Consider the following 25,371-nt stretch of genomic DNA (forward strand, 5'->3'; position numbering starts at 1 on the left):
TGAAGAAGCACGACCATCTCTAATAATTCGCTGTTGCCAGTTGGTTTCATCTATTTGGAAATTGAAGAAATCAACAGGCGAGTGTTAAAGAAACTATAGAACAAGAGGACCATTTTAGGAGGAACAGAAGATTATTAAGTAATGGAGAACTAATTTAGACAGATGTGCTCGGAAATAATAGTAAAAAAATTATTTGATGTTTTCGATACTTATCTATGAAAAGACGCGAAAGTCCTTATTCTTGGTAACTTACAAAGATACAAGGAATGTCAAAATGTATCCTGTAACTTAATAACTAAAACAAATTTCATTTTTTAGAAATGTGTGTTTGTAGGACAAATGCTTCCTGTAGAATAACTCTTCCTGTGGGGGTAATGGTTAAACTCTATAAAATTGTTCAAGAAGTTGACTTTCTGTAGATTATGAATGAAGTATGACTTGCTGTTGAAGATTTTCTTCTATATCTAACGACAACAGCGCATTTCTGTTCTATGATAGGCCAGCAGCAGGAGCAGAGCAGCAGCGGCGGCTTTTCGTCTTCCGTACATTTCCTCATCGCATCGTTTGCGGTGAAGACATCGTCAACAAGCGGCGTTCACGAGTTTTTTTTAAACTCTTTTCCGGGCGTCACGTTTCGCCGAAGACGAGAGCTTTTCGCGCGGTAACAAGCGCCGTTTTTCTGTTTTTCTTTTTTTTTTTGCGATTTTTTATGGTATGACTGCAACAGATTTGAGACTGTTTTACTGACATTAATGTTATTTGTGTGATTTTTTTTTTGGTTGTTTCATTTTGCATCCGAGGATTTTTTATTAAGATAGTTATAATGGTATGTCACTTGTTTATTTTATTAGGAGTGTTTTGCATTATCAGTATAATACAAAATTTTTTTAAATAAATACATCGGGCACCAAGACATGCTATATAAATTTTAAATTATTGAAGCTAGTGATTAAAATATATATTAACTTATTTTTAATTGAAATAAATGTGGCAAATATTATTCTTATTTAATATAATTATTTGTTTTTTGTAAATTCTAAGCCATAATTTTAATTCCATTTTACTATTTTGTCATGTAAGGTATAAATAATTTTTTTAATAAACTTTACAAAATATTTCATAAAAACATAATAAATAATAATTTATGTTGAGAACATTTACCAGTTCACGTTATTTTTGGACGTTTTATCTTTTTTTTTTTTTTAAATATTATTTAATTTAGGTATCACAGCAATATTTAAAAAAATGAGTATAAATAAAAAATACATTTCATTTATTTATTTACTGGTGATCCTAAAGGGCATACAATAGGTAAAAACACTTAAAATGGTATCACAATATTAACTAACACTAATCTAAATTCAAACACACATCTACGATTTAATTTACAGGATGTCAATTTCAAAAGTAGAAATGGCTCATAATTTTGAATGTGAATTTAAAAAAAAATTCATTAAATAGTACAGAATGTCCTATTTTCGTATGTTTCATTGTTTCCCGATTATAATAAAAAGATGCTCTTTTCGCGATGCTGTACACTAAGCAAATTGCATTTTCAGTCATCCCTTGTAACTTTGCTATTGTAAGACATATTAAAAAAGTAAAACTTGATGTTTGTAATTTTTTTTGCGTTAGAAATCAGTAGGGTACCTAAATTTTCTTTAGAGGTTACAATTTTTAAGATTTTAAGTTTCTTTTTTAATAGGACACACTATATATTTTTCAAATCTGCCTCCGCTTGCCAAATTCTTAACAAAAATATAGCGTAGCCTATATTTATTTTTATAAATACTGTGTTTAATTTTTTTTCTATATTTTACAATATTGAACAAAATAAATAAAAAGATAATAGTATATAGCTATAAACAAAATAAGTAACGTTCTGCCACAACTTAGTTATTTAATTTTAAAAAATCTTTAATACATTTACAATCCAAATAGCTAACACTCGCTTAACAAATTTACTAACAAAAAAGTTTTTGTTTAATTTATAGCATATGAAAGTTCCACAATGTTTATGTATTCTTTTAGTAGCATTCACCAAAATGAAACATTGTCTTTGTAATTCTGCAAAGGCATTTTTCAATGTTCTTTAAAAAAATAGAGGAATGCCATCAGGTCTCACCCTCTTTTTTAGCTCTAAATATTTTAAACCATTTAAAACTTCGAAATCCGAAAGACTAAGATTGTGAAAGTGAAAGCAAAATTTACGTATATAAAACGCAGAAAAAAAAGCTTTTAAACATTAGTATCTTGTGTTTTTTCCATTATTTACTCTCTTTGTGTCATCATTCCAAACTCCTAAGAGGGCTAATCTCCCTTAAAATAAATTAATAAATTAAAAGTTTAAATAAATTATAGTAATTTTCATGTTTATACATCAATCTTTATAAACTTTTTTTTTCTTTAGTAACTTATTATATTTGATCGGTAGTATGCGGAAATTTTTTAATTAAATCATTTCACACAAAGTAAAACAAATTAATTAAAGGATGAATAGATCGGGAACAAAACGAACCTGACATGTTTAGTTTGTTAAAGAAAACTAGATCTAGAAGCTTATTATTGTAATTACATAAGGTATTAATTTGCATCAAATTATGAGAATAAATTACTGTAGGAATGTATAAAGTCCCGGACCTCTCTAATAATTCGTTATCGCGCCATTTTATTAAAAAGTGTCCTTAATAAAAATTATAGATATCTTTTAGATCTACGTTAGGAAAATAACTTTGCATATACAGGAGGCATCACAACAGTGCTAGAGATTAAAGTTACCCTTTTTAAATACAATGGTATATTTTTAAGCATTTTCCAATTCTATGCAAAATTTTACCACTTAAAAGATTGGATAGAGTAAAAAAGTACTTTATAAATAAAAATGTTATTAGGTTACTCTTTAAACAGTTTTACCTATTCAGGTAGTTTCATTACTTTTTTGCTTATTTTTGACATCAATTAATTATAAAATATGAATAATATATAATAATTAATATAAGAGGTGAAATTGAATGGCCAGCAACAAGTCCTGATCCTACACCCCTAGACCACTTTCTCGAGAGGTATATAAAATAAACTATGCGACTAAGCTGTAAAATTTTAATGTATTACAAGACATAATTAAAGCAGAATATGAATTGATAACTCTCAACATGTTAGAAAATATAGCAAACGCTTTTTACTTCAATTTAGCACATTGTTAAACCGTTCAAGAGGGCCATTTTTAACATAATTTAATTAACTAAGTTTATGGTTTAAATACTTTTATTATTGTTTTTTTTATAAGTTAGTATTTGAATGTTTTATTAATAATAATTTTTACAAAATAATTTTTTAAACCATAGTATCCTTTAATCAAATAAAGTTAGGTATAGCATATGTTACATGTAGTTGTGTTAAAATTTTGCGTATAATTGGCAAATATATAAAAAAATATACCTTTACTCTAGGTCTCTACTACCATTGTGATGCTTCCTGTATATGCAAAATTATCTTCCTTAATTAGATCTATAATTTTTATTTAGAACACTTTTTTATAAAAGGACGCGTTTACGAATTATTAAGGGGATACGGAACTTTTTTAACACACGCTAAAACACAAAATGTCTGGGTTATTCGACAACAGACTTTATTTAAAAACATTTATCTTAGTCCGCAACCCTTGTACATTTTGATAAATTATTGTTAGAGTTATTGGACAAAAGCCGCCATATCTGAAATAACTAATGTAAAAAGCTACTGGGAAAAGAGTTTTAAGTTTTGCAATGTCATCAGAACTTAATACAGAAAAAACCTGTCTTACCCTAAACCTAATTACTTTTCCGTTTTGAACCTATACATAGTTAATAGTAAACTAACACTTAAAATAATAATAAGTGACACAACTTCGCACACACTTTCTCGTGCATTTTAAGGGATAGATTTCCAGCAATGGCATACTGCGACAGCAAATTTTAACTGATAAATTTAATAAATATGTGTTTTAACCCTAATTAATTAAATTTTTTATACGTTGTCCAGGATACTTTGTCTTATAATTATTTATATTAATTTAGTTTAAGTTTAACATCCACTTATAAAATGTCAAAAAATTGGACTAAACTTCTTGCCGATATATTTATTTAATATTTGTGGTTCTTTAATTAGGCAATATTTATGTTTTTATTATCAGTATGATTGCAATAGTGTTAAATAATTGGTGATCATTATTTGTAAATAAAATATATTTATGGTTCAATAAATGGTATACGGACAAGGTACGGAGTGTAGAAAAAAATGGAAAGAAATACAAAAAGCAGATTTGCTTAATATCGAAAAAGATAATGACATATATCAGTAATTAGCATTTTCTTGAACAAAGTGTTTATTTCTTAATATTTAGGTTTGTTATTTGCTAAAAACGAACCACTAAAAACTCTGCTGATACTTCACTAATAACTAAATACATAATGATCAAAACTGAACTACTACAAAACTGAATAAAAATTAAGCTAAGAGTGTTTTTAAAAAATGCAGCTCTGTTCAGCTAGCAGGCCTTAAAATATTGGTTTTTCTTCTTAACTCTCATTAATAGCATGTATGTCACCATATTTTTAAGAAAGTAAAATTGTTGTGATGATTTCAATATTCTACAGTTCAAATGGTAGTTTTTTTTAATATCACCTGCCATGAAATCTTCTCTTATTAAAGCATAATACTCTATATTTGCTTGGGGCAAGTTAGTAGATTCTTTGTCTTTATTTAAAAATTAAGTTTAAATTAATGAACCAAGCAGTAATTAGAAAGTAATTTAAGATTTCAAGTCCACTTAACATTCAGTGTCATCAAAAATCAATATTATAAGGAAAAATTAGTTTTTTAAGATATTTTAAGCTCAACATTGAAACGATTAAATACTTTTGTATATAAAACTCGGACAAAAATAAAGAACCTGCCTATTAAAGAGGCTTATTACCTAGTTAAGCATATAATAAGTACTTTTCAGGCTCATTTTAGTTTGCATGCGACCATAGTGCAATCTTCTTTTATATTTATGCGGGTCACGAATAAGATTATAAAAAATGATCTATAGGAAAAGCTAAGGTCATACGATTTATAATTTTAATTATTTGTTTCCTAAAAATTTCATATTTTTAGGTATTATTACAGAAGGCATAATTTAATTGGATACGATAGATGACTTTTATATAGTAAAAGAATATTGGAAGAAAAAGTTATATAAAGTATAAATATACATTATAAAATGTTATATATATTTTTTATTGTATGTTATACCTTCTTTTAAGCTTATTTTTTTTAATTTCGCGTTATCTCTAAGATTGGACAATTTTTTTAAGGGCCCTTAATATATTTTATTATTTTTTATTTTTTTTTTATAGTATTTCTAATACCACATTTGTTAGACTCATTTACTACAAAAAAACTAATTGACAGGTCGGACTACTTTGCTGATATTAGTAATTAAAAATGTAGTTCATATTTAATTGACGTGTGATTTATTTAAAAATTCCATTTTCCTTTTTTTTATTAGTAGTTGCATGTAAGACAAACCTGGAACAAAGTTTTCAACAATAATAACTAAAAAGTTTACCACAAATGCTTATGAGTTTTGAGTTTGAAATGATGCACCGAGTATAATTAATTTATTTAGGTAGAAAATGATCCTCTTTAATTATTAATACCTCATTTGTTAAAACTTTTGATTAATAATGAAATAAAAATAGCATTTTCATAAAATTGATTGATTATTTATATAAATGTTTTGTAGTATTATTACTAGAATTCCTACAGTTTTTTAAATTATAAAAAACAACAGTGTACACCAAACTTAAAATGAATATGCTACTATTATAACAGCAATGCAAACTTCAAATTACCAAATTATAATTAATTTAAAAATTCCACCAAAACTAAGTACAACATTATGAATAAATACTGAGGCATTACAAAATTTGACACGCATAAATTTTGATATGTGTTAGCAGCCTTGTCTTAAATATTGCTTTTGAGCTGTATAGTTGTACTGCTGCAACCCATATTGAATAACACTTGCAACCCACTCGAGAACCTCGAATTTTACCATGGAGATATTTCAGTTTATGTCAATCAGGTTTGATTAGGTTTTTGTGAGAATCAGTTTGTTAGCTACACTTCGGTCTGCTATGTCGCAGTCCTATTCTGCCCCATAGATTTACTCCTACATGTTTAAATCTGTTCCTTTTAAGAAATCCAGTATTTTGCCCAGTAATATGATTCTTATCCTTTATGATGAAGGATTGGCTTCACTCAGGACTGTTGTCCTGGTCTAGTTGAATGCTTTGCGGAAGCATGAATGTAAAGGGTGCTTTCTGCCTTTTCCTCAAAACCTCTATCTAGCGGTATATCTAGGTAGCGGTGTTTCCTGTAGGGTGCATGACCTGTGAGTAGCCCTGCTATCTTTTGCAGTTATTGCTTCGAGTGGCCCAGTATGTGCTCACCCTTCCTAAAAGACAGACTATCCAAAAGTTGTTTGAAGAGTTCCATCTTTGGCAGTAGCTTTTAGGCTCAAGTTCAAACTAGGATCTGATACTCATTGTCACATATTCTGATTGGCCTATGAGTCTTTTGCTGGTCTCCTTAATTGCAAGTTGATTTACTCCCAGCAGTTTTGCATAGTATTTCAGCTAGTCTTAGACTATCCTTAAGTTGCTGGTTCGGTAATGATTGCGAAGTTTCGGCTCCTTGGCGCCCTTTCTCTCATCAATTGGACACAAGTCTGGATTCTTATTATGGTTGCCTGTAAGTCTAATGCTTCCAGGCCCAGGTTCTGCGTAAGCTGCTTGCCCTCTTGCTGAGGTTAGAGACATTATTCACTCAAACATCGACAAAATAAAAAAAAGGATCCATTTGGTCTATCAACCCTTATATCCCTCAACTGTTCCTTAGTTTGTGTTTTTTTTTTTATTACTATTTCCATGATGTTTTTTATATGTTTTCCCAAGTTTCTTTCCTTTGTTCACTTTGTAACACTTTGCTCACTATGTTTTCACGGATTGGTCATTCCAATGTTGATTCTTAACACACAGAGAGTGTTCTGCAGTGTCGCTTTCGTTGTCGTACATACATGTATCTGTCTGCCTTTTGCCGATTCTTTGGATGTAAATCATAAAACAACCATGTCCCATCAGACATTGAGCCATGTAAAAACTAATTTCTTTATGCTTTTTGTTACACTATGTCCTGATATTTTTTAATAAGTCTGCGCGTCTATGATGCTTTAACTACTTGGTTGTCCCAGTTTCTTTGCCATGTTTCAAGTGTTTTCATGCTTTTCTCTGCGAATCTGTACTTTTTTTGTTTTCAGTTCTCCTGAGTTTTATATTTGGGTTTTATTAATGCGTCTCTCTATGCGAGTTTTCTCTTTGATTTGAAGTTCTATGAGGATAATACCAGCGCAAACTGTTACAGCTTCCGCCGACTATTTTGTAGGCTTACATTATTTTTAGAACAGTTCTTCTTTGGCTTTATTTTTTGTCTGTTTCTATTTGTATATATTAGGATGGACTGTCTTCTCTCGAAAGGATTAAGGATCACCTGCTAAAGCGTAGGAGTTGCAGGTATTGATTTAGGAAAAGGTATTTGCACATTAAAATTCTTAAGAGTTAGACCCTTATTAGTCTTGATTTACATAATGATTAACTACTTTTATGCTCATCAGCATACGTAATTTATTGACAACACAATAATCTCATCTTATAGCTATAAAAATTTCATAGGGCTCACTATCGGAATCAGAGCAGTGGTTCCACTTAAATAGGCTTATTTTTCATACAACAAAAATTCAGTCCTTAATCTTTTTTACCAGAAATTTGTCTGGAGAACTGTAAAGACAACTCTGTGCAATTTTTCTGGGCCTTCTCCTTGATACTGGCTTTATCTGGATTTTAAGGGCAAATCTGTAGTCGATTATCTTCTTACTTTGTAAACAAGCTTTATGTGTTTCCTTTCCCGCATTAAAAATCGCATATTTTTCAATTCTGTGTTAATGCTCTGTCATAAGGAATATATTTAAATTGTAAAGAAGAGGAACTCGCATTGTGCAAGTCTGCCATGTATTGTGGACTGTCATACAGACCTTCATAGAGTTAGAAATTCGCCAAGTATGATTTGAATGGGGTCCATAATTACAACACAAGTTTATAGGGAATCATAGTCCACCGTTTTCTTGTCGTTGTCAGGAAATTTAATTTTATCATAGCAGTACACTCTTTGGAAAATGTACAGTTTTAAAATATATCTTAGGCTGTATTTTAATTTATAATTTTTTACGTTTTAAAAGTCACAAGCAAATGATCTGTATTCACATAATATCGGTTTCTACGAAAATAAGTAAAAAATGGCTGGCTTCCTGATATAAAATGAAAAAGTTTCAATGATTGCAATATTGCAGAATTATTGAACAAAAAATAAAAACGTTTAAAACAATATTTTCAAAGCATTTTTTTATGAAAGAAAGTTCATCATCAACATAGTCCACGCTCAATCCAACTTATATAGTAAATACAAATAGAATCATTAAAATCTCTTTCATTAACTTCAAAGTTAAACAGAAGCAAAGAATAAATCAAATAACAGAAACCATAATTAGTAACATCAAACTATTCAATTCAATATAACGCCGTAATCTCGCTATGTAACGGTAAACCATTTAACCACACAAGTCAACCGTTTTAGTAGGAGAAATATAAAATAAAGACGCAGCGAAGATTATCCACGCGTGCCATTTTAATAACCTACTTTATAACGTTACTACTTTGGAATTATCTTTGATTACACGTTTATTAAAGCTCAAGAACATTTCTGCCCCCGGAAATTAAAAAAGGAAGTTAAAGCGGAGAGCCGCCGAAGAAATTGATTAAAATAAACTCTATTTATCATCAGTAGAGTTGGCCGTTCATTTAATCCTATAGCGTTTTCATGAATTATGTAACCCAGCCGAGTGTTGCAAAAATCATGTTTTATAAATGACGCTTTATTGTAAACTGATGCTGATTCGCGTTCAACTCAAGATTATTTTATCAATTTATTATATTAATAATGGATACTGTTATCTTATCTATTGTTAGAAGTATTCTTGTTTCTTACGGTATTTTTTTTTCAATTAAAATTGCATTTTTTTTATTGAATTAAAATCTTAGTATAATTCAGTCATTACGGAAATCACGTATACTGCAGAGATATGTAACTTCTACTTATATATTATTTGTGATGTAAGTCCAGCAGTTGCATTCTCTATCCATCTACAGTCTATGAACCTAAATTGATCATCAGATATTAATTTGTATTTTTTTAAAACTTTCATGGTTCTACTTGTTAGAACTATTTCTAGGACTTTTACTACAATTGATATCAGAGAAATTGGTCGTTAGTTTATAATATTCAGCCTACTTCCAGATCTTAGCAATGGAGAAGTAACACCTATTTTTCATTGTTTTGGATAATTGCATTGCCCTGTACATTTATTTATTAAAAACGCTAATGGATGTGAAAGTTGCCTGTCTATTAATTTTTTGTCTATTAAGAGTTCGGTACGTATTGCATAAAATCCAGGAAATTTTTTGGTTTTCAAGTTTTTTATAATTTTTAATATTTCCTGCTCAGAACCAAAATTAAGAAACGTTGTCATTTCAGGTTCATTGTGTTTATTAAATAAGTCGGATATTTCTTTTTTTATCAGACATAATTGCTTTGATTGATTTGAATTTGTTAATATCCTGATTTTTTTAGTTATTTTTTTATAAATTTTATTGACCGATTCTCATAGATATTTAGTGGTTTGTTGGTTATTTAATTTTTTTTTTAATATTGTTTTTTTTTGACACTATTTTTCTAGACTTCTTTAACACATGTTGTAATATTGTTTAAGAGTTAAACAAGATGGAAATTTTTTCAATTCCTAAAAAAGTTATTTTTTTTAATAGCCTTTAAAAGGCTTTGGATAAACTTCCTTCTCTTCCATTCTAATTCCAATCTATTAAAAAGTAGTCTTGCTGCAATTCTTCATAATTAATGTACTCCTTAATTTTGTTTGTTTGGACAGTTATTATAAATTTTCTGATTTCACATTTTGCTGGTAGTTGGATAATGATCCTTTGTCTTGTAGTTTAACGAATAAGGTTTAATATCCCCAAAATAAATATCGGTCGAGGCAAAATTTTTGTAAATTTCTCTCTCAAATACGAACAATATTAATATATGAATTATAGAAGTTGATAATAAGAAGGGTAAAATATTCTTGGACATAATTTAAAGCTCGTTTCTCTTCTAGAATATTAATATTAGTATCACGACAAATCACGTGAACATCCAACCTAGGTAGTTCGGATAAATAATGAAGCAAGTACCTAGTAGTATCTACTACCCTATTTGAATCAGCTACCTTAATGCTTCAAAATATTGGTGTCGATATTTTCATTTTAAAATTTGCAATAAAACTATAACATTTATACTGATTTTAGTTTTATATGAATGCTGATAAATTTTTTTAGACCAATTTTTTTGATTAGACGATGATAACTCATTTGTTACATTCTGTTCTTTTTAAAAACTATTAACGTTGACAATTAATGAGTCCCATATAAAGATTTACTAAACGTGAAAATTTGAATTAAATTTATAATAACATATACTATATATCAAGCACTCAAACTACCATATAACTGATTGAAAAACCATATAATAGGAGAAGATAATTGTCAATCTTCATAATAATAATAGCACTAGGAAAAAAGTAAAGAAAAGAGGAAAAGGAGAAAAATTAGGAATCCAGGAAAAATTATAATTTTTTTCTTTTTAGTTTATGTAATATTATTTAGTTCATTTATTTATTGCGATGGAACAGTAATTAGTATCTAAAGGCGTTTTCAAAAAGTACGCAAGATTTGAATTGCGTGCCATGTTTGACAGTCATAATGCCACATGAATATGACGTGACAGATCAAAAGTTGACAGATGGGAATTAATAAACACGGAGCCATTATACGGTAGAACAACGCGTCCTGTTTGTCAAAAATTATTATTAAAATGGTAAAATTTAAGTGCCACTATTCGTAAACTGCGTCCAATGTTTGATCGAAATAATATTTCTCATTCGTCTACTGTAAAGAGAATAATTTAAAAAATCGAAAGTACTTATGTACAACACAAAACGTGAAAAAAAAAACCGACAATCAAGGTGGCTTCCTTCAGTTTATCTCCCAGGGCATCCAGAATACACTGCACGAAATTTTCAGTGTAGTTTTTTCTCCATGAGTACCTTGACCTTCTTACGGAGACCGCTGGTTCCGGGTTTCTGGTCATTAAAGGGTGTGGTTGGCACCACTTCAGATTTTAGGATGGGCACTGACATGACCATATAGGGATTTGATTATAGTGTGAGTAGTTAAAAATATAGTAATAATTTAAAGGTTAACTTAGGGAAGAACTTCCAATAAAAAAATTCTGAAAATATGGTACCTCTCAGTGAATGTTGTATGTTCCGCAGCTGCCCGGGCAATTTTCGGATCGTAGCTGCACGTTGACGATAATTTACTGATTTGTTTTATTTAATTTACGAGAAATTTGAAGGAAAAAATCGACAGATAACACTGTTTTGAAAATTATTTTCAATTTTCACAAAACGTGAAGTCGTTCAGAACAAATGATAAACTCATTCTAAAAGATTTACTGCTGCATGCCTACAAAATTCATTCATCAACCACTTCTGCCAGCAGATTAAGAATAGCAAAGAGAAATTCACCATATGGATCCTTGATCAAGTTGCAAACAAAATTATTTTTAATAGTGAACCCATTTTTACCTCGATAGCTTCATGAATAAGCAAAATTGTCACATTTGAGGCTTACGAAATCCACGAATGAATTATCAGAAAGCAATATATCCACAATGTGTGACTGAATAGTATGCATTCTGCTCTGAATAATTAAACCATTTTTCTATAAAAACGGGGAAGGTAATATAGTAACGGTAAATTGCGAACAGTTTCTTGCGCATTATTTGGAAGCTATTGATCTTAATGACAAGTGGTTTCAGTATGTTATACTGGCCAAGTAAATGACGACGATGAATGAGTTCCCTTTTGGTCGTGTCATTTCCCGATTTGGTGACAGAATCAGCCTCCACGCTCTTGCGATTTGATGCCTTTGGACTTCTAGCTGTTGGGTTATCTGAAGTCATAGGTTTATGCCAATAAGCTTGCAACCATCGAAACAATAAAAGTTAATATTAGACGATTTTGTTTTATACATAATTCCCAAGTGTATATTTTTAAAATCTGTAAGTATTTCAATACTTTGCAACAGAAAACCATATTTCCTTGAACACTGAAATGTTGTGCTCTTATTGAAACACCTCTTATTGATCTATTTATATAACTCAAGTGTACTGGATAAGGCTTTAACAATTTTATTTATTTTAGTTTCATATTTTAGGTGATTTAGCTGATAAGTTTCTTCACCAAAAAGACCATTACAAATTTCGTTATGGATACATCGATTTTGAGAATATTGAATACATTATCAGCTGATTGAGAGAAATCTTGATACTGTCAAAGGCTTTACGTTTGAATGTTTCTTTATAAATACACCAACTTTAGAGATATTGATAGTCTTTCAATAAATTTTTTAAATCTTGATCCTATCTGAGTATTTTAAAGATTCTCTAAAAAAGAGTTAATACGGACACTTCATAAGATCTTCATGAGAAAATTTTTAAGAAAGTAGAAAATTTTTACACACAAATTAATTTTTTATTTCAACATTTTAATATACAAGGGGTTTTATATGCAATTTGATATGATGCTTAAGACGGGGAATAAAAATGTTGATGATGTTCACAAAAAAACAAAACGTGGTTCTATTCGTTTTACTTCATTACAATTTAAAGCTAAGAATCATATTATTCATTTTGATTTATTATTTGAAATCAAATTTAAAAAAATAGGGAGTTTTTATTAAATTTTAGTGTTTTTTCGTATTTCTCTGGTAGTAGGTATAAGGAATTTAAAAGAACTAAACAATAATTTAGTGAGCATCAAATTACGCAACTTTTCTTTTTGATTGACTTTATCTTTTACGCTTTTATAGTTTGACTCTCGAATTAAAGAAGTGGCATAAATAAAAAATGTTCAAATTTATCTAAAATATTAACAAACAGTCCCATGAATCAATCTACGTCCCAACCCGTGCTTAGACTACGATTAACCAAACCACATATTAAATGATCTTTACAAACCCATAAATACCATTAAATGTCAGATATAATAAGTCATATTATCCACTATACATTGTTTTCTTAATCCGTTCCTTGTTTGAAAGCCCTAAAGAGTCTTTAACCTGATTCTACGGACGAATTCGGATAAAATTAACACCAATACTGCATTAAAGCGTATCAGTGAAAGCACCAACATCAATTTTCGATAATTGCCCCATGCCTATGAACGGATATACTTGGTTCTCTAATTAAGATAAGTACAGTTTTTGTCACTTTCTATATATAATTGCTATATTTAGGTCTTATATGCACTATATTGATGCAAAAGGAAAAAAAAATAATTATTACTATGTAGCAGATATGGTATAGTCTGATTTGCAGATTCTATTTGTGAGGTTTGTTTTAGATTTTAGGAGTTTATAGAATTAACAACGTAATTGAAGAAAGAATTTAAAAAAAATATATACATCACTGTTAATACTGAATTCTGCATCTATGGTAAAATAGTTGTTGTATTACATATTAGAGCTATCCTGACGTTAAACTAAATAGAAGAAACAGAGATAAATAGAATATTGGTAATATATTGACATACCTAAATGAAATACATAAACAGAAGTTAAAAATTATGATAATAAACAATGTGTTAAACCACTTTTAAACAAAAAATTGACCGAATGATCACAGTCGCCTATTACTCTCATTGTTTTTTTTATGTACATAGATCTATTTCCGACAAGTCTCCAGTCTCATGATGTGGACTGGAAAGAGATATTGTATATTTATCTTTTTCTCTCTAGGATGTGTTTTTTCTTTTTTTCATTGAATGGCAGATCATTTTCTTAACTTTCTGTAATAATGATATTCAATATATTGTAAAGATATCGCCTATATAAAGCAAATTGTAAGTTGCAAATATCTAAAGACATCATTTTTCATTGCTTTTTTTACTTGAAATTTAGAATCTGAAACTATACACATATTTCATAGCATCATATAACCTCTAGGAACAAACATATGATAAAAAAATAATACATAAAATAGTATGAATTAGTTGAATACTATACCACATTACTATAAAAATATTATTAACTATCACATCAAAAAAAATGAGGCTTAAATTAAAGAAAAACATTTAATTTCATTTTAAATTTTGCATAACAGCATGAAACTATCGTAAAGAAACTAAAAAAATAACTGATAAATGTGCAAAAGTTAATAAAGAAAATGCATAATGGAAAATGGATAATAAAGACGAAAAACTGAAAAACAAAAAAAATATATTAAAAAAAAAAACATTTTACGTAAGAATGTTTAATTACCTTGAATAAATTTTCATAAAAGCATAAAAGTCAAAACTCATAATTTGCAAATTTGAAATTTAAAATAAAAATCTTAAACTAATGTGATTCTTTCCTATATGTTTATTAGAAATGCATTAAATGAATCATATACTACTAAATGCTGACACAGTAACTTACAGTAATGGGAAAATGCTAAATTTTACCTGAGTATTTAGGATCAGCGCTGGATCTTCAACCACAATATTGACTAATTAAAATATATTATCCAGTAGTTTACAACTAATAGTTTTTCTTTGAACTGAATTAATTGTTTACATTTAGAATATAAAACAACCATATAAAATTAAAGCACGGTTAATACACAGAACGTAAAAGAAAATTATAGAAATTATTGAGTAATAAGTAAAGAGACAAGCTAAGATAATGAAAGAAAAACTACAAATGAATTGGGTTATAGTGTGCAAACTGATTTGTTAAGATGTGGACAAAATAACTAATTCAATACTCCAACCTAAGTAAAATAAAATACTATACTATAATGCTTAAACAAAACCAAATTTCATTAAATTCTGGGTTTTTTGAACTCTAAGGCATTTAATATTCTTCTTAAGCAAGTATCTGTTTAAAATAGAATAATCAGTATGGGCGGCACAATTTTAAAAGGCAAAGGCTTGGTAAACATTATTACCCAGATGATTACGAAAAACCAAAAAAAGCAATACCCACTTATTTTAAAGGTGCATGAATAAAAAGACCGTTACATTACACTACGCAATGTATACTAAATGTACACAATCAAGATAGGGATAGAATAATTCAGGTGCATAAAACGATAACAATCGAGCCACACTGAGGTCTATAATAAAAACTTGCCATGTAATAAAAACCATTTTTTTTCTTATGAGGGTTAATAATCCAAAAAATACCAGTCGCTCCGTGCAATTTAATGGATAATAATAAGGTAACTATCTTCCTTATAGAAGAAACACAATACAATGATGATTTTGCTTGTTTGGCTCTTCATTGAATCGCGAGATGTTCCTGATATAGAGCAATGATTCTTCGTTACTATTGCACTTTTACTTTTTTCCTTCTCTTTAATATGATGCCGTGATGTGAGAAAGTAAAATGGATTATTTAAAAAATTTAATAATGATTGATGCAGGTCAGGTGCTATTGTAATTCTTAGCTCTATAATGATTTGCAATTGCCACCCAGTAAACACCGAACTAATGCATGTTACTTTGTCAGTACGGGAAGAGTGTTGATACACCTTTGATACACCTTATATCACTGAGTGTAAACAGAATGAATTTTAAAGAGTAATTTTTGACATGTCATAGTTGATTAATATTCAGATATTTTGCATTGCTGGCCAGTGGTCATGGGTTGATATAATAAGTCTTTCGAATTAAGTTTTAATTACCATAATTGAACTATTGAATCAACCAAATTAATAAATATCGTTAAATATATTAATAAATCCTAAAGCTCTGCTTTAGTAGGTTATAATTTATTCGATGTGACGTTTATTTATTATATTAGTTACATATAAGCATATAATACTGTTATTTGTTAGCAAAAACATATAAGAAAGAGCCCATATTCGTGCTCTGCTGCATTTTTATTACATTTTCTGGAATAACTGTACATTGTGGTTCTTTCTTCCTCCTCTGTAATTATTAAAGTCATCTTATAACGAGCATTTGCGATTTAATTAATACAGTTTTTATAGCAATTACTCACGAATGATTTATGCGCATTTATAGAAAATGACGTTTTTGTTGAGAAGCCGTGCGTCGGTAAAAGGAAGAGACGTTTAAATAATTTCGTAACTATTTCCGGCAATAATATAATTTTATAGTAAAATAGTTATATGAAAAAGATGGGGCGAGAGGAAAACCTCAAACTGACACTAGAAGTGCATTCTACAATATATTAAACCCATAGCATTATTGCAATCTTTTTCAAATTTAAAAATTTGGTATTACTACGGTTCAAAATACTCTCTAAAATATACATTAAAATATAACTCATTCCATGTAATATACATTAATTATTATATTCCACAATATGAGTAAATTAAAAAAAAAGACTTAGGATTAAAATGCAAGACAAAATACAGCTTTAAACATATAAATTAAAGAAAAAAAATTATAGACATCATTTTTGCCACATGTTAATTAAATTCAAAACTTTGCCATTGAAGGTTCTGATTTATTGTTTATAATTAAGATTTACTAAATACAGGCCCACATTCAAAATATTCTGCATTAAATTTAAATTAGTAAATTATTTTTTTTAAGAATATAAAAAATGAAACAAAAATATATCCAATAAAAAAATAGTATAAGTGTTTAAGCAGATATTAATTAAATAAGTGCGTGAAAACGACAAAGAAGTAAAAGTAATAAATTTTTAATTAAAACGATATTTCAAATAAGTTAAAATTCAAATTTCAAATAGTACAAGTAATAATGCAATTTAAAAATTTAAAAGCAAACTTAACTCATAAAAAATAAATAAAATTAAATACATAAATCATCAAATATATTGTTAGAGTTGATAAAAAAAGTTGAAAAAATAGGTGTATAAAATAACTTGTACAGCTATCTTATATTACGTATAATTCTATTTAGATAATATTGCCATCTCTATTCCCCCAAAACAGTTCTTGAATGAGCAAGTCAAAGAAGAACAAGAACAAGAAGAAGCCTTGTAGACAACACCGCGAGCCCATTAGGGCCATTGTTGCTAAGGGTTTTCTAAACTCGATGATTTGGCAATACAGCGGCTTAATGTGCTGTCTGTATGTTATCCTGAATAAAGACGTTGCTATTAGAATAGAATTCTATATATAACACAGAATCTTACACAGGAGTTGTTGGCTAGTTGTCCAGGAAAATAGTTATTTATTTAAATAACTGCTAAATATACCCTTCCAATTAACCTTAGTTTAATTTTGTAAAGAAAATAAACACACGCATATTCCTTATTATGCTGCTAATAACCATTCCTTTGTAAGTCAGTCAAGTGCTATAAATATTCCATAATAGTATTGCACATATTCTAGAACGTGGCCAGAAACATTTATTTTTGAATTTTATATGATAATATAAATGTTCTTTGATAAACGTGCTTGTAAATTATATTGCTCAAGGACTAAAATGAATTAAGTATTTTATAGTAATTTAACTAACTCTGTTATTATTACTTATTTTTATAAATGTTGTTATTATTATTTATAAATTTATTTTTTTAATGAATTAATGACTTACTAAAAAGCATAAATTAATGAAAAAAATTTGAAGGGAATAAGTACCACTCAAATAAAATTCCAAGCACATTGCTAAATCGTTTTATTGCGTGAGATATTTTAAGAATATTTAATGAACTTATACACAACAATTTAAAGTATTACTAGAATATCCATCTAAAATATATCATTTGGCATTATTATATCTATTTTTTGTTTTATCTATTTTTTCTATTAATAAAATTTGCTTTTAACTTAAACATGAAAGACGTGAAAGAGAAATACGTGATTGCGATAAATTGTCAATTTGGAAAACTATCCTTACTTCTAATGTGACACGCAACTCTTATAGTAGAAGCTACTATAAATAAAAAACTAGCAATAATTTTTAGAGCTCTGGAAAAATAAAATATATTTCACATAAACAATAGTACAATAATATTGGTATATTTTTTTGGTTTAGGGTAAGTAGATAAAATTATAGGAGAATTGTCATTCAGATGGCATAGTTTTTATTTAAATGCAAATAATTAAAAATCTAAAGATGATATAAAATAAATTTAGGGGTAGGTTGTAAAAAATGTTTATTTTATTTATTTATTATTTTATTTATTTCATCCCTTTATGTACTTTACTTGCTTTGGCTTCGGACTTTACTTGCTTCCCCATAGACCCTGCTTTCGGAAGTAGAGAAATATAATTTAACATGTTCTGGATGGTAGACAAGCTACTAGTAGTAATGAATTGACAATCACGCTGAATAGATATTGGATTCATCGTATGCTATGCTGGATTTGAAACAGAAGTTCCAAGAATATCTTTTTCATTTGATTGATGGGAATGTATGATGAAGAATCATTGTCAGTTACTTCTGTAGGCAAAGGCACGTGATCCAGAAAAAAATATGTAAGTTCAACGGATAAGTGCCGTTTTTCTTAAAATCACTCGTACTTCAGATCGTGGCAGCACTTTCATATGCTATTCCAAAAATATAGGCGATTTGGCTTTACAGTTCTACAAAGTTAGCTTTTAGCCAGGTGGTCATCTCTCGTTTGCAGTATGAGTCTAGTGATTCAGAATATGAAACGTCGAGGGATTGCATCCGATGGGTGTAGTGCGGCAACAGACACAGCACTATGACACCATTGAGTTTAGCAAACTCTAGAGCCTCGAGGTTCGTTCGTTCGTTCTTGGAGGTGTCTATCTACTGGTTGACCATGATCTTAGCTTTTAGATTATTTAAACCAAGGCGGAAGTCCAGCCTCTATATTTTTGTGACTTTTTGTTTCGACTGTGGCCATCGAGGATTAAAATAACTTTGTTTGTAGTATTGCAGGCAGTAGATCTTATGAAATCTTTCATCCATTTGACAAGTGGCCCACCGTGTAACCAGTATCGGAACATAGCTCGTGGTGGTGCACCATGGAAGAATTCGTATTTATAGTTGTTGCTTGGGATAATCATGGAAGGCGGAACAAAATTCCCAGCAGCATTGACAGATATAGTGACAAAGATATGCAGGCCTCGTTCTGCACTCGTTAATACATCAATTTGTTTTTTCCCTTCTGGGTAAATATTTTTAGTGGCTTTTGTACTGTGCTAAGGTTCGTTTTGTCCATGTTGTAAATTTTTTTCTGTGGAATATCATTGTCTAAAATGATCGAATAACTTCATCATCTTAGGCTTATTGAAAGCTCCTATTCTTGCGGAGGAAGGAACTTCAGGAACTCTCAATGAAATGGTAGGCTTAAACCAATCGAAGTTTACAGGAACCTTCGTGAAGTGACGTCGAAGTGCCTGCGACACGTTAAATGCTTATAAGTCTTTAACCTTTTACTTTAGCGACCCCATCTTGTTTTCATTTCACTAAGAATGACGCACAGACTAGATAGATTTCGTTGATAGTTGCTAGGCATCCTAAAAAATAGATAGGATTTTTGAATTTTTTTACTCACCGTAAAGAACATAAGGGTAAAATAACATAGTATGTTTATTATTTGTGTCTTAATTATTCTTCAATATTCATAAAGCACATTACTAATAGCTCGTGTCAAACTACTCCAAACACAACAAGAAACTTTCCTTATATAAATTCTTCGACGCAAATACTTTCAAGACAATACTATAAATAAAAACACTAAAAATAAACATAAGCACACAACAGCTAAACAATGCGAGCAGAAATTTTGACCGATAACGCCATCTGGGAGCCAATGTATAAATGACCTTTTGCGGCTGGTGGCGCGAATATTGAAACGGATACAAGCACTTTGTCATCTAAAGTGCAATTGCCCTACATAGATAGTAAAATATAAAAAAGTACAAAGCCATAAACATGCCTGAAAATTTTAAAATATCTTGAGAGTAAACATATATTTTTTTTACATATATTTTTTTCTTACATTTCAGATTTAACCATAGCACCAAAAATCCCCCATCATGTAACCCAACTATCAACAAGTAAGAAGGCGTCCGGTTTTTCAATATGCCTCAAACAGTGTTTCGGGGAGCGAATGGTCATGCGCCATTAAATGGCCATACAATCTTCATCGGTAATGGTCATCCACCACCCAACGGTCATGCCCATCAAAATGGTCATAACAGTCATGCCCAACATAACGGTCATAACGGACTAAATGGTCATACGGGTCTTAACGGACATGCGCCCCAAAACAGTCATTTTATTAACGGACACGCGGGACATAATGGTGTCAATGGACATGCGCATCATAACGGACACACGCCCTTGTATCAGCAAAATGGAAACGCTAATAAGATTAGTAATGGACATACAAGTAAGTATTAATAATATTCGGGTTTTGGATGAAATATGTCTGTTTGTAAATTGTTAAGTAAAGAGTGGTTTATGTTATGTTAATGATTATACGTAACAAAATATCCCATTTTCCTAATTAAAGTTAGTAGGACATGAGAGAAAAATGGTTTTTGAAACGTTTAAGAATTTAGAAGATAATGGCATTTTTCGGTAGTAATATCAACAAGAAACACAAAGCAGACTATGCTCTATATGATTGGAGTGTCTAATTCAGTTAAAACAAAAATTTTAGAAAAATGTTGCAAAAAATTTTTGTTCACTTGAAAATTTTAAATCTCAAAAAGTAACAGGAATAGGACAAAAACCAGAATATTCTTTCCAAATGTCTTAAAATTTGAATAAAATTAGAATATTTGTTTGTTTTTTGTTAACAGCTTTTGAATTCTCTTACTGATATCATTATTTTCATTAAAAGAAATTTATTAAGAAAATTAAACAAATTTCTGCTTCCGCTTATTAATTACTGCAACCTGGTACTGTTTTAAAATGTAAACTCTAGAAAAATAAACATTTATTTAAAATATGTATACATTTATTTTTAACTACTAATAACAAAATTTAAAATATTGTAATTCAATTCGAAAACATACAAGTGTCTTAGAATCTTTATCTGCAGTTTAGGAAGAAAGCTGCTTATACAGAAGCGGCACATAATCGTCCCACTCGGCCTGGAAAAAATTTCCAGCAATAGGGCCATCCAGGTCGTACTTTTTAGCGAACTTTCTTATGGCAAATTTAGGCCGCTTATCTCCTGATGTTTTTGGTATTCGCGGTTCATCAAAAGTCAGTTTTTTCTTTTGCTTATACACTAGAATCACATAGCGATGGAGGCCGCTACCTTTTGGAGGACCTGCGCCTACGTATTCGCTTAAAGCTTCACCTGGAACATAATTTATAAAATAATGCAGATTTTTTAACTAAAATTCCAACTTTACCTTTGGATATATCATCTCCAGGAACATTTCCAACTAACCAATGATGCCACTCCCTAAATTTAGGATCGCTTCGGCTTGGAGCATCTGGATCTGTCATGCAAACTGTATAGAGGGAATTGGGGTCGGCATTCCATTTAACCTTTGGCTGATCTTTCACTACAATTCAAAGAAAATTTGAAAATTTTAAACTGTATCTATTAAATAAGCAATTTATTTCATATCATATGGTTTTTTAACTAGTAATATTGTCATTTAAAAATAGATATCTTATAATGCGTTTCTTATTGTTTCTAAATGAGCAGTTATATATTATTATGGTAACTGCCAAATTATAGATAATTGCATAGCGACAATATAAGTGGTATATTTAGAGGTAGAATTATGTATGTGGAAAGAACCTTACAAGACGCTTATATATATTTGGGGTTATGAAATTGGCATTGAAAGAGCAATAATGCAAATGAAATTATAATATTTAAAGCTAAGTCATAATAATAATAATAATAAGTCAAAATTAAAAAAAAAGAAAAACATTCTATAAAGTAAAATAAAAGTACGCAACATAAATAAACTTTTAATTTTCATTATGCTAAATATATTGCACTCAAAGACAGTTGTACGTTTTACATTATTGCTTTACAAACTTTTCTAAAAATAAACTAACTGCTTACAGTAATAAAGAAGAAAAAAATGTATCTTAGTTTAAAGACATGCAAAGTAACTTCTTGAAAATATATTTTTTTGAAGATTTTAATGTAATTTATTTTTTAATATAATTTAATTTAAATATATATTTAAAAAATTAGGAATTCGTAAAAATTTGAAATTAATAATCCCCAATACTTTTTAAATTATCAATTTTCAACATTCTTATTTTGATATGTGATAAAAGACCATATGTGATAATTGACACAATAATACAAATTTAAATACTTTATTATTAAATATGTTAATGAATAAAGTATTTAAAAGAAATTCTTGGTATTGTTTGAATTTTGTGGAATTTTTCGTTATGTATATTTATATTTTTCGTTTTGAAAAACATAACTAATTATAATAATAAAAGTTTTTTTTAAATCGTATTATAATACATCAGTAATATAATCAATACATTTAAAGCCATAAGTTAGTCTGTAATTTATTGGTATAAAGACTAGTTCATGCAGAGAAATTATTTTCTGTAGTAATTGAATTCTCTTGACAAAAATGTTTGTTTTTTTTACATTTTGGAGAAATTTCTCACTTTCAAAATTCTTACAGTCTATAGGTAACTCATAGTAAAAAAAACATAATTTTTTTGATGATATTAATTTGATCTTATTAATTTCAAATTAATATTATTAAGATTTTTTGATATTATTAATTTGATTCCTATACTTTTATAATTTTCAGACTTAGATCGAGATATATAAATGAGAATTCGACCATTCCACCTTTTTCTATATCATCGTTTCATTTTCTTAATAAGGATTGAATCACCTGCAAATAGTGTTTTTCTTCTTTAGTTTGTCAAATTAAACCCGAAAAATATCACCTCATTCCCATACTCCTCTAATTTTCATACTGAGATAGGGATATATTAATGAGCACTCGACTTTTCCACCTTTTTCTATATCATCGTTTCATTTTCTTAATCGCGGATTTGGATCGCCTGCAAATAGTGTTTCTGTCTTTTAATTTGTCAAATTAGATCCGAAAAACAGCACTTTATTCCCAAACTCTTTTAATTTTCAGCCTTTTTATTTTAATTTATATTACTTAGGTGTTTTTTGATTTTAATTTTTTCAAATTACTAAAATAGAATTTTGCAGATTGTATTACTTTTTAGGTCACTTAGAATAAACCGTTTAGTAGTATTTTTATTTTTAAAGGTATTGTTAATATTATCCAAATTAAGTTCTCTTGCAATCATTTTAGAGAACATTTTTTAACTCTTTTGGTTTGTTTTTGGGCTGTTTGATTAGTTTTAAATAATATTTTATTAAATAATTTATGTGGATAGTCATTATAAAAAAAAAAGACTTTGTTCGTGATCAAGGGTTTACCTCTTTTTTTTAAACTTGAAGATGAACAGTTTTAAACTGGCTTACTAAACAGTAATATCTGACAGGTTTTAATAAATATCCAAGAAATACGAACTTAAAAATGTAGCGAACATATCGAGAAAATGCTTTCAAATTAAACTTTTAAGATATTTTTTGGGATTAGAAACTGAATATCGTATCCACTTAAGTTATGCACAAATATAATATGATTTAATTACAAGAATTGTTTTCTACTTCCTGGAATTCGAAGTTTGAGGGGTAATTATCCTCATTTAAAAAGTCTGACTATCTTTACATAGCATTTAAGATTAAATTAAAAAAAAAAATTATGCAGTTCACGTCATTTTTTCATGCGGTTTCTAGATTTTTTCAGAAAATTAAAAAAAAAATCATTTATTTTTTGTTTTTAGTGGCAGTTGTGACACTCCAAGCAGTTTAAATGATACTGCACGCTAGTAATATAAGAATGTTATCGAAGTATCATTTGAAAAAAGGTAATTGATCAATGTTTTTTGAAGTTCATTCATAATGATGTCGGAGCAAATAGGTTATAAACAATTACCAATTCTTTGTTGGTAAAACTAACCATTTAAATTAAAATAATAATTCAAAAAAACAAAATTTAAGTGCTCTAAAACATTTTGCAATGGTAACGTAAATCGGTCTTTTATTAAGTTACAATTGAGGTGTTTAAATATTTGTAAACAAAGAAATAACACCCGATAATACTAAGATAATATTTGGTGATAATCAAATAAATTGGCAACTTCAAAGGATTTTTTTATATGCTGAAGATCCCTCTTAAAGGCACCATCAATTAAACAGGCTATCTGATAAGTTGGGAAAACCGATAAAACTTACTATGGGTTTCAATGCAACATTTTTTTTTGTGAATTTTCGGTAAGAAATATAATTTTGGAAAATATCATTATTTCTTGAATATTTGACAATTAGTTAATACCCAATATTAATATGAAATTTATTACTAACCTACTATCAACCTTAAGATGCCCTGTATACCTATATTAGGCCGTAAGAAAAAAATATTCAAACCTATGGGTAATTTGATAAAAAGCATAAATAATTTTACATACAATTTTACATGTGTATAATATGTAGCAGTTAAATTGTCAAAAGGCATTTAATTTACAAACTATACCCACATCAATACAAACTTTCATTAGCAACTGTTTGAGTTAAAACTAACCTGACTTAACCTTAACTCACCTAATGTAGGAGTGAGAACTTTCCCCATTTCAGCTTTAGCCCCGCTAGGAAAAACCACTTCCGCCACTTCCGAGGGAGCCTTGTCGATCACCTCGGGCACCACTTTTTCCTTTTCCATATTTTGCAGCAAATTTTCGGTGCAAATCGGACACAAATAACACACCGCTACGAAAAAGCAAAACAGAAACGTCACGCGCATCATTGTCAAGGCTAAAAACGAGTTCGGTTCGTCGCTACTGCGTATTAGGATTGGAAATGTTTTACTTGCCATATGTATAATTCTCCGTTGACGTGAAAATAAGATGGTCTAAAGGGGGTTAAGCAGTAGCGTAGAAATTTTGTTTTGAATATCAATAGAATAAATTTTGTCCTTATATCCAGCATATATTAATTTCTCTCTAAATATATATTATTTACAAGAACCTACTACCTAATTAAAGATAGGTTAGGTGCAGAAACTCTATATAAGCAAAATAATAAAATGTTCTCAAAGTATGAACATTGACTTGTAGTGAAGTTT

The 25,371-nt window shown here is 29.1% G+C and overlaps 2 protein-coding genes across 2 annotated transcripts in view; one reads left to right on the forward strand and one right to left on the reverse strand.

Annotated features, from left to right (window-relative positions):
* Positions 1-569: 569 nt before the first annotated feature.
* The window catches only part of LOC126737445 (calpain-9-like), a 131,404-nt gene continuing 106,602 nt past the window's right edge, over positions 570-25,371 (forward strand). Inside the window, exons 1-2 of the mRNA XM_050442353.1 lie at positions 570-826; positions 20,218-20,603. Coding sequence (XP_050298310.1) covers positions 20,294-20,603 — 310 coding nt within the window. The 5' untranslated portion in view covers positions 570-826; positions 20,218-20,293. The remainder of the gene's footprint in view (positions 827-20,217; positions 20,604-25,371) is intronic.
* Positions 21,155-25,130, reverse strand: LOC126737446 (protein D3-like). The gene is made up of 3 exons (XM_050442355.1): positions 24,852-25,130; positions 21,580-21,735; positions 21,155-21,524 (listed from the first exon to the last, which is right to left on the reverse strand). Exons 1-3 carry the CDS (start codon positions 25,120-25,122, stop codon positions 21,262-21,264), a joined length of 690 nt encoding a protein of 229 aa, XP_050298312.1. The 5' UTR covers positions 25,123-25,130; the 3' UTR covers positions 21,155-21,261.

This window comes from Anthonomus grandis, chromosome 6, assembly GCF_022605725.1.
Source record: "Anthonomus grandis grandis chromosome 6, icAntGran1.3, whole genome shotgun sequence".
Taxonomy (NCBI): domain Eukaryota; kingdom Metazoa; phylum Arthropoda; class Insecta; order Coleoptera; family Curculionidae; genus Anthonomus; species Anthonomus grandis.

Excerpts from the sequence above, each read along its gene's own strand:
- LOC126737446 (XM_050442355.1), bottom strand. The coding sequence starts at position 25,122 with ATGGCAAGTAAAACATTTCCAATCCTAATACGCAGTAGCGACGAACCG. Across the intron at positions 21,736-24,851 it reads AGTTCTCACTCCTACATTAG|TGAAAGATCAGCCAAAGGTT; the intron begins GTGAGTTAAGGT and ends TTTGAATTGTAG. Across the intron at positions 21,525-21,579 it reads TGGAGATGATATATCCAAAG|GTGAAGCTTTAAGCGAATAC; the intron begins GTAAAGTTGGAA and ends ATTATGTTCCAG.